The sequence below is a fragment of the Ipomoea nil genome, unplaced genomic scaffold, assembly GCF_001879475.1.
Source record: "Ipomoea nil cultivar Tokyo-kokei standard unplaced genomic scaffold, Asagao_1.1 scaffold2845, whole genome shotgun sequence".
Lineage (NCBI taxonomy): Eukaryota > Viridiplantae > Streptophyta > Magnoliopsida > Solanales > Convolvulaceae > Ipomoea > Ipomoea nil.
In genome coordinates, this window is record NW_017619273.1 from 6,490,782 (window position 1) to 6,505,889 (window position 15,108).

Here is a 15,108-nt window from a genome sequence, read left to right on the forward strand (position 1 = left end):
CAGAAATTCTGACCAACTTTCCGTCCACCCATCTTTAGTAACAAAAAGTTGAAATCTTTAGTAAAATACCGACCAATTTACGGTTGGACGGAAATGTTGGACAGAAAACGCGAGATTTCCAGTAGTGAATAATTAAAGTCACCTTTTTTTTATTATCTTATTTCTTTTATCAAGATTTTAATAATGGATCTGAGGGCATCAAGTATCTATTTTAATTTTAAAAATCTCCAAATTGACATATATGCTTTAGTTTTATTAGTTTCGTTGATTAATTAATTAGTGACTTATATTGTGTATAATCTTGTCAATTATGTTTCCGTGATTGGGCCAGCTTGGTATTTTGTGGATCACATCAACAAATGGGCTGAAACATTACAAAAAAACATCTAGTTGAATAGAGTGGTAGGAAGTCAAAAATATGCTCTTGTTGAGAGTCGAACTCAAGACCTCCCGCTTACTAAATGGGTGCTCTAACCAACTGAGCTACGAGAGCTATTGGTTTTAAGCTACGAGAAATGAATAATTACCAAAACTATGAGTTGAATAGCAAGTGAAGATGACAAAGATATGCTCTCGTTGAGAGTCGAACTCAAGACCTCCCGCTTACTAAACGGGTGCTCTAACCAACTGAGCTACGAGAGCTGTTGGTCCTGAAGTGTAACTAATATATTTACTCCAAAGTTTTAAAATGAGAGTGAAATAGCAATCCAAATTTAAATACTATATAATTAAATACTTAAATTTTTATAGAAAATATGGTTAAATATTCCATCAAACTATTTATCAAAAAGTAATTATGCTCCTAAATTTAAAAAAAAAATTGCAACTAACACATCAACTCAACAATTTGACGCAATTAAATCGATTAGTGGATTACCTTTAACTTACCAATAAAAATGTGTTGTTGGAGAGGCGATGTTTATTCAAATAAATTAATAATAATAAAAAGGAAACAAAGAGAGAGAAGCGCTAGAGAAGAATAAGAGGCGATCGGCTTCTTGGTCTATGGCAACCATTAAATTTTTAAAAAAAATTATATTTTATTTAGGGTTTAAATTTACCTGTTTCTATTGTAAGTTTATTGACTAATTGACTTAATTGTAAAATTTTAAAAAGTTATCAATTCAATTGTATCAAACCAATGAATTGATGTATTTAATTACAACTTTTTAAAATTTCGGGATACATACAAAAAATCATCGCTTCTTTATTAATCTTTTGATCTAAACTAGGATGGACATATATTATCATAATACTAGGCTCACTTGGCTAGCATTATACATCATGCCCACTTGGCAGAACAATAGTTATAAAACATTATGGAGTCTTGTTTTTATTTCTTTGTGTTTCTTTCTCAACAAATTAAATGCACTGTAGTTTTCCCACGGTCAATACTTAACATTGTACTGAAGATGAAATTAGCCAAGTTTTGCACATGGCAACCATCCTGTTACTTAGGGAGGGTACAGTGAGAGAACAAGCACTACTAGCTCAAACAATAAAAAGCCATTATGCAGGAGCGAAATTTATTCAGTGCATATTTGATAGTAATTGTGTATTTTCTAACGTGTTAATACCTAATTTAGTCCTCAACTATACTGATTTTCTCGATTTGGTTTTAAACAATTTTTTTGTACTTAATTAGGTCATCGATTTTGATGGTTGTACTCGATTGAGCCCTCTATTAAGATAGTTTTGTAATTTCACCTCTATTAATTAACACCCAATTTAGTTCTCGACTATAATAATTTTACCTAAGCTAGTCTTCGACTATAATTGTGTTCATTCCTTCTTCTCCTACCACAGCACAGAGAGAGACTTCAGCTTCTACACTGTTTGTTTTCCCTTCTGTCTGTTCCAACAAGTTCAGGTCCTCATATCCCTCACCCTCCTCCTCTATCAAGTGGAAGGTGGGACCTTTACATCTGTGTCCTGGCTGCCAATTTTCAAAGCACTTAAAGCACCTTCTCTGTTCTCTAAGTTGTGCCTTGGACCTAATCAGATCTTGGACAAGTGAGCTTGCATATTGGGATGGGGGTGCATCTTTATGGCTATGGGGTGGGGGTGTGAGTTCTGTAGCGTAAGTAGGATAGATTTTTGTGGGTGGAGGTGGTAGGGGGTTCCAAGTAGATGGTTTATTAGGCTCATTGATTTTCAGCCCCTTCTCAAATTGTCTTGCATACCAAATAGCATCTCCCAAGGTGTTTGGTTTGGCAGTCCTCACAAAACACCTGAGGTTGTGTTTCAATCTAGCTATAAAGTTTTACATTAAGTAAATCTCAGTCAAGTAAGGATGGCCTTGGAGTAATTGACTCTTAAAGTCCTCATACTTGTCAGTGAAATCATCAATAGAGCCCCAATGCTTCCATCAAGGACACCACTACTCTCAAACCTTTTGCAGACAGCTTCTACAAAATGTGGCCACTGAAACCCTTGTCTCAGCTCACTCACATACCCCTCATACCAAATCCCAACCTTCCCAGAGAGATACACAAACAGCAAGTTCATAATCTCATTCCTAGGGATGTGAGAGATCATGAAAAAACTCTAACACCTGATAATCCAATTTCTAGGATGTTCATAATCAAATGCAGGGAAGTCAGCCTTATACCTGGGATAAAAGTCAGCTTGCTGGTTACGATTCCCATCCAGCCTTGTCATCCTTGTGATCCAGTCCCTCTCAGGCACCTCTACTGGATCTTCCTCTTGCAATGGACCCATAGGAGCTTTATTAGCTCTTCTGCCAGGGTCCAAACTAGGTTCCCCAGGGGCTTGCTGGGATGGAGGGCCATCGAGAACATTGCCCTGTACTGATGATTGCCCTGGTGATCTATCCACTAAGGGTGGTGCCAATCGGTTCAACATCAGAATTGCTAGAATCTCCTCTCTGAAAATGCCCAGCTGTGCATTGAGTTGGTCAGTTCAGGCTTGGGATTGGGCTTCTATAAGGCCCTTGAGCTCCACCATATGCGCTTCCACTTTCTTCATGCAATCCTCCATGATCGAGGGCTCTGATACCACTCTGTTATGGCCTCCTCTGTGCAGCAAAAGTAACAACATAATTAAAGAAGAAAGGGTAGGGTTTTAGAATAACAGGGTAAGGAATTAGAAAATATTATAGCCAAAACTCAGCATAATCATCATTCCCACATCTAACTATTAATATAGTGTTCACAATGCATCCAAAATATCCCACCAATTCCACAACTAACTCAACAAACGGAAAAAGAAAACATTTATTTCTAATTTCAGGAAAACAGTAAACAGCGTCGTCTCGCAGTCTTACCGTTTTGATCGAAATGGCGTCGTTGGATGTCGTTTAACTGTTATCAACCGCTGAATCTTCTACGACGCCGTTTTGTGGCTGATTCTTCATTCCAGAATCAGCTTCCTTCACCAATTCATTCTTCCTTCTTTGTGTGGCCCTTTCCAGCTTCTCTCTCCTCCTTTTTCCCTTGATGGTTATTACACAATCATCCTTATTTATCACTAAAATGAGTATTTTTAATATTATTTTTGTTTTGTGTTTTTCTTTTTAATAGCTTGTTGATATAAATTAACCCACAAATTCTAATATCCCTCCCTCATTCCCAGTAGAAACTATAAACTTATCTTGACCATTGATTTGCAAATGATCAATTGCTCTAAACCAAGGAAAAATACCGTGATCCCAGTGCACTTTTACGTGTCATTGGATGTACTTTGCAGTTGTGGGTGGTGTACTTTAAAATATGAAATATTTATACAAATGTCAAGATATTTTTTTCTTAAAATTTTTTCTTGCTTTAGAACTACTTATATATTATTATATATATATATATGAATACTTTAACCAATTAAGGAATACTAATTTAAAAATACATATTGAACATTGGTTTAATCGCCCTTTGCGCGTGTGATAACTAGTACCATACATGATAAAGTGTCATTACCAACATTATTAAGTATGCTTGTGTGGTTAAATACATGTAATGAATTAAGGGGGTTTTAGTAATTTCACCTGTCAAGTTGCTAAAAATATCTCCCCTTGAGCCGAATGTTTGAAGACGAGTCGGCTTCTCTTTCCATTTCCTTCTTCACTCAATCAGATACACAAACATGGCGGTGGCGATGGGGAACATAGCCGTACTGCTGGATGGAAGCCACGTGACTCTCCCACGTGCTGTGCCGCCTCAGGACCGCAAGATCCGGGCGCCGCCCAACGACGTCGTGTTCAACCTCTTCGCCAAGAGAGAAACCCCGCACGGCCACGCGTCCCTGGCGGCGACCGGCTTCGAGTACGACAAGGACAGCCGGAATCCGAAGGTGGGGTTGCGCGGGAAGGCGAAGTCCAAGGCGGGCGCGGTGGACTACGAGAACTCGAGCGACGACGAGAACGGCGGCAACGGAAATGGGTTCGAGGAGGAGGAGGAGGAAGAGAGAGAGGACAAGGCCCGCTGGGAGAGGGAGATGATGAGGAGGAGAGTGAAGGAGCTTGAAGAGATGAAGGAGCTGGAGAGGAAGGCTGAGGAGTTGCAGAACCGCGTTGATGAAGAGTACGATGAAGGGAGTGAGAAGAATCAAGAAACCGAGGAGGAGAAGCGCGAGAAAGTGAGGAAAGAGCTCGAAAAGGTAATTAATTTCTTTGCTTTTTCTGGAATTTGGAATTTTCATACTTTGCTGTTTAGATGAACTTACAATTGTTTATTGTATGTGGTTTATTAGATTTGGCTTAGGATTAGATAAGGATAATATTTTAATTTATTGCCCTTAATTGTAATAGGATTGATCTAACCAATGTAATTTAGTTACCTTAGTGAGCTTTCATGTCTGTTATAGGAGACACCATTATCCTTCACAAATGAATTCCTCTTTGCTAACATAGCTTATCAGCTAATTTTGGCTTGTTTGACAACTATTAGCTGTTTGGCTTGGTTAAATAGCCAATATGAGTGTTTGATTAATTAGATTTTTGTAACAGTTTATTGCGCCAAAACGCTAAAATTTAAAAAACCGCTCAAAACAGCTTTTTCGATCAGCTTTTTGAGAAAGTCATTTTGCATTAGCTAATTTACCAAACATCTTTCTACAATCAGCTAATGCTATCAACTAGTGAAACACATTAACCCAATCAGCTAATAACTATTTACCAAACCTCCTTTAGTGTACTTACTATGAGTTAATCAAATGTAGAGCAACACGAGAGACACTATTTGCTGCAAATGATTTAGGATAATATCATAATAAGAATTACCCTTATTAGTATTGACCTTTGTGTTTCCTTTGTGACGTGGAAGATGATGATAATTGTAATCATAATCATGATAACAATGTTAGCGACGCTTTGAAGTTCAATCAGCAGTGGGTGGGTCGTGGCTGCTTTATGGAGGGTTGTCCTGTTACGAAACATAATTTTGGATGTTAATATTTTGGAACACGTACTGCTGATTTCCTTCTTTTAAAGTAATTCTTGTTTTTACTATAGTAAAGCAAATGGTGTTTGATTTTATGGATTGGAACTCTAGGTGGCGAAGGAGCAAGCAGAGAGGAGAAGAACGGCTCAGTTAATGTTTGATCTGGGCCAGAAGGCTTACGGGAAGGGTAGTTATGGGCGTGCAATTGAGTTTCTAGAAGGAGCCCTGACAATAATTCCGAGGCCTACCTTATTTGGCGGGGAGGTAATTTAGGAATTACTCCAAAAGTAGATGTTTCTTTGAGTTTAGAATATACTATTATTGGTTTGAGACTAATTTTTTCTGACATTGGATGTGTTGTCAGATTCAAATTTGGCTCGCTATGGCTTATGAAGCAAATAACCGACACACAGACTGCATTACTTTGTACAAGGATTTGGAAAAGACCCATCCTAGTGTTAGCATTCGGCGCCAAGCTAAAGAGCTTCGTTACATATTGCAGGCACCTAAGCTCAAGATATCCCAAGAGGAGATGGTCACCATACCGTTAATTGGTTCTAGCTATGATAGGTAACTTTGTGTTCGTACATTGTGATATCTTTTTTAGCTAACATAAACCCCGTGAGTTACTTTTCTAGGTTAACAACATAAATTACCAAGTGCAAAACGTAATGAACTATATATTGTTACTTGCAAAACGTGCCATGAATGGTATCATCTTCTAGTTGTTAATTTGTACCACCCATTTCCTGAATGATCTGTTCATAACTACTTTCTCAACCTACTGAAGCTCAAAGAGTCAATAGTCTGCCTCCACAACTTCCCATATAAGGGAGCAACTTGGTGCCACTAGACCATAAGGTCCTTGGCCATTTCTTTCATTAATTTAGTTTAATGTTCTTTCAATGCTTTTTTGGTTTCTTTAAGAATATTTTGCACATCCGGGATTGTCATTTTGAAGAACTCTTTTTATCTTTGGGTGATGAGGGAAACCTGCAGCCACTATCTAAGGGTGTACACGGGGTAAGCGCTGCCTTGTGACCCTAGCCGACAAAGGACCACAAGGAGGTAAACCAGCTTTGGTTGCCCATAACTGACCAGCTCAAACCAAGAAGGTCACTGGGCCGCTCCCTCGGGGAGTTGAATTTTTAACCTTGTTATTATTGCCTGTCATCAGCTATCTCCCTGGTTTGCTGCCATGGTTGCTATGTTTTGTGTGATTGTAGAGGCTCCGAGATTACTGACTACTTCCTTCAACAGCTATGCAGCAACATGGACCGATAAGAACAAGGACAAAGAGCAAATGCAGAGTGGCGTTACAACAACCAATCAAGTACCATCATCCAGGGACTGGGTGGGGGACTTTCTAGTGTGGAAACCGCCCGTTGGTTTGGAGAAAAGCCAGACGTTTTGGGTGGCTCTAACACTATGGATAGGTTTGGTTGGTGCTGCTATCTTTTTGCAAAGATGAATGGTGTTGTATATGTGTAAATTTCTTCCATGATACTTGTAAAGTATTTGTTGTTGTTTGATAGCTTATAAACATTCCACTTGCACTGATATTATAGTAATTTGACTTGCTCCTTTCAGTGTTTAGCTATGCACTCATCTTGAGCTTTGAATCCACTCAACAAATGCCCTTATATAGTGCAGCTCAGACTATTAGTGTAATAAAGTATTGGTGCAGCAAACTAGTTTAGATTGAAAAAGATTTATATATTCTTATATTTCTTAGAAAATTAAATTAATTAAAGAGTATGTAACATTCAAAAATAAAATAAAATTAATTAAAGTGTTCAGTGCCATATAATGTACAAAGTTACAAAGACAATTGGTGCAAAAGGAAAAAAAAAAAGTTAGTTTATGATTTTTACACTATATATGGTAATTATAAAAGTACAATATAATTTCTACTTATTTAGTCATCAATGTTATAATTCATTAATTAATAATTGAGTTATACCGGTGTAAAAGTAATTATGTTTAACAAAAATATAATAAAACAGTGTAAAAGTAATTATGTTTAACAAAAATATAATAAAACGTATAAGAGTAATTTTGTCTAATATTATGCAACATACAACCATTTGAAGTACAATATACATTTATTAGCACGAAGGCAATAGAGAATCATTATACCATGGACCATGATCGGTCTTGTAAAGTGGATTATTAATACATAGTTCACTTTTAGTATATTGAAGATTCAATTTAATATATTTAATGTTCAGTTTTTGAAAATTTATTTTTTTATACTAGTCTTTTCTATGCGCGATGCGCAAAAATATATGTTAAATATTTATATTTTTAAAAATAATTAACAAACCTTACTAATTAGTAATTACTGTAAAATCTATATGAAATCAAATTTATTTATTATATTAATTCAATATATAATGTCTACAAATATTATTATCATTAAAGAATATAAGAAATATACGGTGGATGCATGTGCATGGTACCAATAATGAAAAAGATAACGAAAGTTATAACAGTAGTGATATTTTTGTCTAAAAAAAATATATAGTGCAACTCTAAAAGCACAATGTACAAAATGATTAGCACTAAAAACATGAACATAAATTAGGGATATAACTTTGATTGAGACGTATTATGTTTTTAGATATATTAAAAGGTCATTTTTGTATATTAAAAGTTGATTTTTGTATATTACACAAAAATAAATTTTCAAACTTTAATATATTAAAAAATCTAACATTACTCTTACGTGATTGGGCCAACTTGGTCGGAATGAAATTATATTTTGTGGATCACATCTACAAACGGGCTGAAAGATTACAAACAAAATTTGATTTTAGTAGAAGCGAGGTAAGAAGACAAAAAATGCTCTCGTTGAGAGTCGAACTCAAGACCTCCCGCTTACTAAACGGGTGCTCTAACCAACTGAGCTACGAGAGCTGTTGGTCTCGAAGTGTAAATAACTTTTTTATGGTAGATTTTGAAAAATGAGAGTAGAAATAGCAATCCAAATTTAAAAAGCATCTAAATTACATACTAAATTTTTATAGGAAAATATGGTTAAATATGCCATCAAATTATTTATCAAAAATTAATTATGCTCCTAAATTAAAAAAAAAATACAACTAACACATCAACTCGTCAATTTGATGCAATTAAATCGATTAGTGGGTTACCTTTAACTAACCAATAAAAATGTGTTGTTGGAGATTTAATTTAGTGTGTTTCTCTCATCAATCAAAACAAACAAATTGTATATTAATGTTATATGGGAGCAAGAAAACACTACTTCTTCAGCACCAAATATCTGTATGACTGTATTGAGTGTTGTCGGATTGCAAACAAATCTTTGCATCAATCTTTTGTGTGTGCGGTGTTATTTATCAAAATATCAAGCATGCTAAGTTGATGAGCAAAATGTGCATAATACTCTTGTTTGTTGGTGTCAAGTTATTTTAAATTCTTATAGGAAAATGATATTTTCCTTCATAAGTTTCGTGAATTGATTGCCCCATACTTTTAATTAAATATTGTACTAAATAACTCAATACTTTTAATTAAATATGAATTAGCTCAATTGACATGTGTGCCTGAAACAAATTAGTAATTGTGTCTTATGTTATGAATTTTTGACCTAATAACCAATTTCAATCACCTATCCGAAATTAAAGAATCTAATGAATTTGATGCAAATTGAGAAAACAAAAATGTGCTGGCATTATGCTAATTAATTTTCTTCAACTTTGAAAGTATAATTTAAAATTATAGAGTGTAATGTTTTTGGGTGACGAGGAAAACTCGCAACCACTACCCGAGAGTGTGGCACTGGGTAAATTTTGCCTTGTGACCTTAGCCATCAAAGGATGACCAACTTAGGGTTTTTATAGCTAATCGGCTAAGACCTACACAGAGGTAAACTATTCTAGGGAGTCAAACTTGTAACTTTATGGTTGCCAAGTCAATAGGCTGAACAACTTGGCTTGGTATAGAGTGTAATTTTTAACAATATAGAGTACATTTCTGGATAAATCCTAAAACCTAAACCAAACACCAAACCTTAAACCTAAATTGTAAATACTAAACCCAAAGTAGGTAAAATTAAAAGTAAACTCTTAAACCAAAGTAAAAATTGAAACACTATAAACCAAATCCAAAAAAACTAAACCATAAACTCTAAAATGTGAATCTAAAGTGCATTACGTTTAGAGCATGTGGGGTCAAGGTTGAGAGCAATGTTCGAGAATGGTTGTGAGTGATAAGAAAGTTCTAGTTCGACTTGGTGAGTGTAAAGGCCGAGATGCGAGATCATTTGATCAAGGTTTACTATATATTTTCTTTAATTGTCCAGACAACTAGAAAAAATGAGAGACTCGTGATAGAGCTATGGAGACTGAACCTAAAGACAATATTGGGCCAAAGGGAGGTGTATGTTTTGGGAATTGATTGTGCCAGAGAAATAATCGGAGCCCATGGACACGTTTGTTGGAGACTAAAATTGAAAGGGAAGAAAGTCAATTGGGAAAGGAAACAAGCCATTGAGATTCAAGCATTGGACTTACATGATTAATTAGCTACATTGGCAACAACTAGCTAGTCTACCTTGTCTCATGTACAAGTTTATGTGCTAAAAATTAACTAAGGAGAAAGGTGTGTGGTAGTGACTTAGGGTGATGACGAGTGGTTGGACAGGATTGATTGAGACATGACAATCACTCATTTCACAGGGTGCATACACTATAATAAAATTCCTTGCCCCCTTCTAACATCAACTAATAATCAACCAAGCAACATGTCCTTTGTTACTTATTTCTTATTTTTACTGTCTGATTTATAATTTATATTCGATTTACAAAAAAAAAAACATCTCTATCCTTATTCTCTAATGATTATATTCTCATTTCAAGAATTTATTTACATCACCTAAATCCTTCATCACGAACTCTCTTAACAATCTTATTTTCAAATTTCTTAGTCAATTGCATATCACCCCAACAAGGCAACAATCAACATATCAATATATCATCAATATATAACAACATGATGATGTATGATTCATTGAACATTTTGTTATAATTACAGTGAAAATTAAAAAAAAAAAACCATTAAAAATAATAAAACAATCAATTAAACTTGTATCACTATCTATAGCATATTTCAACCCATGCAAATTCTTCTAAAGCTTGCACATTAAACTTTATTAAATAAAACTAAATTAACTACTACAAAAATATACTTGTAGAATTCGTTTATCTTTAAGTTATAAGGTAATTGTAGAATTCGTTTCTACTTATTGTTCGTATTTACTTTTCGTTCATAAGTTATAACTGAAGTTGTAATTTTTATTTTTTTTTTCTAATAAAACATTAGAGACAAAAATTGCAACGTTACTTATAGCTCAAGGATTAAAAGTGAACACGATCGGTTAAAAAAGACAAAATTTAAAACGTCAGTTATAAGTTAGAAATGGAAGGTTAACATGGCCAATAAATAGGAGTGAATTTTACAATTAATTTATAACTCAGGGACAAAAAGTGTAATTTTTCTTTACAAATAACGGGTGGTGGGTTGAGGCCCACATTCCTTATATGTCAATGAGGCCCTGGCAGCCCAAACCGAAACCCCTAATTACATTTTCGCCACTGTTCCTGAATTCCTAAACTAGCCCAGCAAGGGGTAAATACGTAAAATCCCGCCACACATCACCATTTTATGCTCTCCCATCAAACCTAGCCCCGAGCCTCAGTATTAGGGTCAGTGCTCAGCCGCCGCTCTGCAATAATCTCCGGCAACCATGACGACAAGGTTCAAGAAGAACAGGAAGAAGAGAGGCCACGTGAGCGCCGGGCACGGGCGCATCGGGAAGCACCGGAAGCACCCGGGAGGCCGCGGGAACGCCGGAGGGATGCACCACCACCGGATCCTCTTCGACAAGTATCACCCGGGGTATTTCGGGAAAGTCGGGATGCGGTACTTCCACAAGCTCCGCAACAAGTTCTACTGCCCCATCGTCAACGTCGACAAGCTCTGGTCAATGGTGCCGCCGGAAGTGAAGGCCAAGGCCTCCAAGGACGACGTTCCCTTGATCGATGTGACTCAGTTAGGGTTTTTCAAGGTTCTCGGGAAGGGCGTGCTTCCTAGCAATCAGCCGGTTGTGGTAAAGGCTAAGCTCGTTTCGAAGATCGCCGAGAAGAAGATCAAGGAGGCCGGCGGCGCTGTTCTTCTCACCGCCTAAGGTTCTTCTTTCACTCTCCGTCTCACATTTTGCGGTTTTGGAATCTTAACATTTATGATATGAACTTGCGGTTTGTTTTCATTATATGTGGAATTCAATTTTGCAGCTCTATATAATATATGCTTATTTCCTTTAAAAATTATTAATGATTTGAACATTTGGTGTTAAATTCAAGTTTGATATTTGAGTCATAAGCATAAGTTTGAATCTCAACTCATAAATTCTAATTATATATGCTAAGAAATAAGAATATGTAAGTTTGTATGAAACTCTAATGGAGTTCAAGTGGCTGTGAATCTGAATCCCCTCCCCATTTCCTCATCCTTTCTCCAGCAAGGGAAGCCTGCATTTAAGCATATTGAGAATTGAAAAAAGTTATAGAAATGACAATTTTTGTTCTTAAGATAAGTCAGTGATAACCAGAAATTAGGTATCGTGCAGTCGAATGTGGAAAGAATTCCATAATCGATTGAAAAAGAAACTCTAAAAACAATTGTACCTCCTTGATCCAGTTAGTTCTGAGGATCATAACTATGAGAACAATGGTTTGAACTGCAGTTCCTGTTAACATTCCATACCAAATACCCTACAATATAATCATTCACAATAAGCTAGCTTTCAGAGCTCACTGGTTTATCATCATATCTTATAACATATGGGAGAAGAAATGATACCTTGACACCCTTGGTTAAGGCAAAGCATAATACCAGACCAATAGGAATACCCACTAAGTAGTAGCATACAATGTTCACATATGCTACATAGCTTTGCCACCCTGCTCCAATGGCTACTCCTACAGCACAGTGTTGAAACTAACCCAATTCAAAACAAAAGATTATAAGGTGAAAAAAAAGAGGGGAGCTGAGAAGTTTTTGGACAAACCAGAGAGTGTTGGCTGAATGCTGTTAAGAATAATGGTGGTTCCTAACAAAGGTGTGAGATCATATACAACCTGCTGTATTGCCGAGCTTTTCGTAAACCATGGCGGATATCGGCTTCTAAGGAGAATCAGAGTGAGTGCTAGGATGATTCCGACGAATAACGATGTGATTGTGGCCACAACTACGGCAAATTTTGCTCTTCTCGGATGCTCAGCGCCTAGCTCATTTGACACCCTCACACTGCACAACTAAATGACTTTGTTATCTGTCTCATTTTACTTGTCTTGTTTACTATTCATGGGTTAAATATACTCTTTTAATTTTACGTCAGTATTTTAAAATTTAATTTTTTTTTGGTGTCTAATAGTACTTTGGGTGTGTTTGGAAAGCAGAAAAATGCATGGTTTTTGGAAAATGTTTTCTGTAAAACATTTTCTTTTCTAGTGTGGTTGCATTTTCAAAAACTGTCTTGGTATGTTTGGTTCATTTTTTTTTTTTTTTGGAAAATGAGCACAATTATTTTTAATTTTAAATATTTAAAATATACTGTGGTGGTGGTAGCAATGGCGGGGGTGATTTGTTGTTCCACGAAAAATGACTTCTCCCAAAAAAAAAAAAAGAAGTTATTTTTTCATTTGACCAAACCCTTATTTTTCATGGACTTCCATTTTCCCATCTATCCAAACATGTGAAACTCGGAAAATGATTTATAAAAATTATTTTTCGGGTTTCTAAATCCACCCTTAATGTAGTTTATAAAAATATAAAAATTATATATATATATATATATATATATATATATATATATATATATATATATATATATTAAATTTAATTTAATATTATAAAAAATTGAATTAAAAATAACTTCAATTAAACATTGTTAACTGAATGGGACATAGGTAGTAGAAAATAATAGAAATGGGTGGTGACATTTTTTAAAAAATAATTATCATATAATTTACAGAAATACAACAATACATTTTTATTTTTTGTAGTATAAGTGTGACTCTTTGCATTATATAATTTTTGATTACTTATATAAAGTTGCGTCATATTTAAAAAAGAAAAAAATAGTCCGTATAGCATCAATTACCTTATTGCAACACTAAACCCAATGCCCACCATTAACGTCCATCCCGAAATGTTCAAGCTGCAAATGAACATTGTACATTAAAGATAATGCTATTAACACATAAAATAAAATTTTATATGCAACTTTACATATACGTTAATTATTAATATTGATTTTTTTAGTTAGATCACGAGATGTTCTGACTAATCTTGTTCGCACAAGGCTGACCTAATTAATGGATAAAGTGTCAACAATATTAGTTTTTTTTTTTTTTTTTTTTTTTTTTTTTCTTTTTTTTTTACAAGAGGGACTTCTGTTAAGAGACGAAAATGTATGACCACTCACGCCAACCAAATTGGTTAATTATTAATATTTATGGAATACCTGTAAATTGATATGTTTTATTAAGAATTAATCTGTAAGTGCCACACTACTGTATTTGTAAAATTTGTTTATATGATATCTAACATTGCTTAATGCCTTAATAACTCACTTTTATCGAACCATGGGAGGTAAAGAAAGCATCTTTCTAAAATCGGAAAAAGAAAAAGAAAAAACTCAAAAACTCACCATATAGATGTTGCATCAACTGAAAGTTCTGCATTCTTGGTGTATCCAACAAAAAGAATTAGCATTTTAAAGTACCAAATTTCTAAGCTGCACAAATCCCCAAGATATAGTGATTAGGGAAACATAATTCAAAATATTTAAAATCCCAATTGACATTAAACTTTTTTCTCTCTCAAAATATTATCCGCTTCGACTAAACACATCAATTTAATTTTGAAGAATGTACTAATTTAAATATTGGAACTACGGTCAAATTAGCCACCGGCATCCACAACAATGGTTTTTGGAGAATTTTTTGCAAAAGAAAAAATCAAGTTAAAATTTGTGTACTGATGTGGGTGGCTTTTTTACTCTACAAATCAAAGTTTTTTGTGGACCCTAGTTGTGAAGAAAATGACACACAATTTGCGTGTTTCGCGCACGATCACACCCAAATGGTGTGTGCATTGGGTCCTTTTTTTTTTTCCTCTCTCCTACTACTTGGCCTGAAAAAAAAATCCAACATTATTGAGGTTGCTCTTAATTAGAGCTGTAACACTTGAAATTCGATCTATCATTTTCATATAATAGCTCTGTTTGATAAATGGTTGTTAGCTGTTAGCTGTTAGCTGATTGTGTTAATTAGAGAGTATAACTAGTTGATAACATTAGCTATTGTAGAAAAGTGTTTGGTAAATTAATTGTTAGCTAATAGCTGTTTGGTATAATTTTTTTTTTTTTGAAAAAACTAATTGAAAAAGTCGTTTGAAATAGCTTTTTGAATTTTTGCATTTTGGAGTTGCAAAAAGCTAATTAACCAAACACTTATATTGATATTTTAACTAAATTAAACAATTAATAACGGTCAAATAAGCCAAAATTAACCTATAAGTCAATTTTTTACCAAACAGGCCATTATATATGTTCTTGTTACTTTAATTTGAATATTATATTTTAATTGAATCCAAAACCCGTGATATTTTTTTCTGGAGTAAACGA

The 15,108-nt window shown here is 34.8% G+C and overlaps 3 protein-coding genes, 1 long non-coding RNA gene and 3 other non-coding genes across 7 annotated transcripts in view; 2 read left to right on the forward strand and 5 right to left on the reverse strand.

Moving 5' to 3' along the window:
- Positions 1 to 419: 419 nt before the first annotated feature.
- Positions 420 to 493, reverse strand: TRNAT-AGU. Its single transcript has one exon. It is a non-coding gene; the product is annotated as a tRNA-Thr (tRNA).
- A 75-nt stretch (positions 494 to 568) lies between these two features.
- TRNAT-AGU lies at positions 569 to 642 on the reverse strand. The gene has a single exon. It is a non-coding gene; the product is annotated as a tRNA-Thr (tRNA).
- A 3,392-nt stretch (positions 643 to 4,034) lies between these two features.
- Positions 4,035 to 6,989, forward strand: LOC109160146. The gene is made up of 4 exons (XM_019308335.1): positions 4,035 to 4,611; positions 5,505 to 5,657; positions 5,758 to 5,963; positions 6,654 to 6,989. Exons 1-4 carry the CDS (start codon positions 4,099 to 4,101, stop codon positions 6,862 to 6,864), a joined length of 1,083 nt encoding a protein of 360 aa, XP_019163880.1. The 5' UTR covers positions 4,035 to 4,098; the 3' UTR covers positions 6,865 to 6,989.
- A 1,249-nt stretch (positions 6,990 to 8,238) lies between these two features.
- TRNAT-AGU lies at positions 8,239 to 8,312 on the reverse strand. Its single transcript has one exon. It is a non-coding gene; the product is annotated as a tRNA-Thr (tRNA).
- Positions 8,313 to 11,112: 2,800 nt separating this feature from the next.
- On the forward strand, positions 11,113 to 11,746 carry LOC109160147 (60S ribosomal protein L27a-3). Its single transcript, XM_019308336.1, has one exon. It carries the CDS (start codon positions 11,164 to 11,166, stop codon positions 11,602 to 11,604), a length of 441 nt encoding a protein of 146 aa, XP_019163881.1. The 5' UTR covers positions 11,113 to 11,163; the 3' UTR covers positions 11,605 to 11,746.
- Positions 11,747 to 11,761: 15 nt separating this feature from the next.
- LOC109160144 (protein DETOXIFICATION 29) overlaps positions 11,762 to 15,108 on the reverse strand; it is a 38,145-nt gene continuing 34,798 nt past the window's right edge. The window contains exon 8 of the mRNA XM_019308330.1: positions 11,762 to 11,947. Within this exon, the coding sequence (XP_019163875.1) occupies positions 11,876 to 11,947 (72 nt within the window). The 3' untranslated portion in view covers positions 11,762 to 11,875. The remainder of the gene's footprint in view (positions 11,948 to 15,108) is intronic.
- On the reverse strand, positions 12,103 to 12,505 carry LOC109160148. Its single transcript, XR_002050693.1, has 3 exons — positions 12,487 to 12,505; positions 12,333 to 12,397; positions 12,103 to 12,190 (listed from the first exon to the last, which is right to left on the reverse strand). It is a non-coding gene; the product is annotated as an uncharacterized LOC109160148 (long non-coding RNA).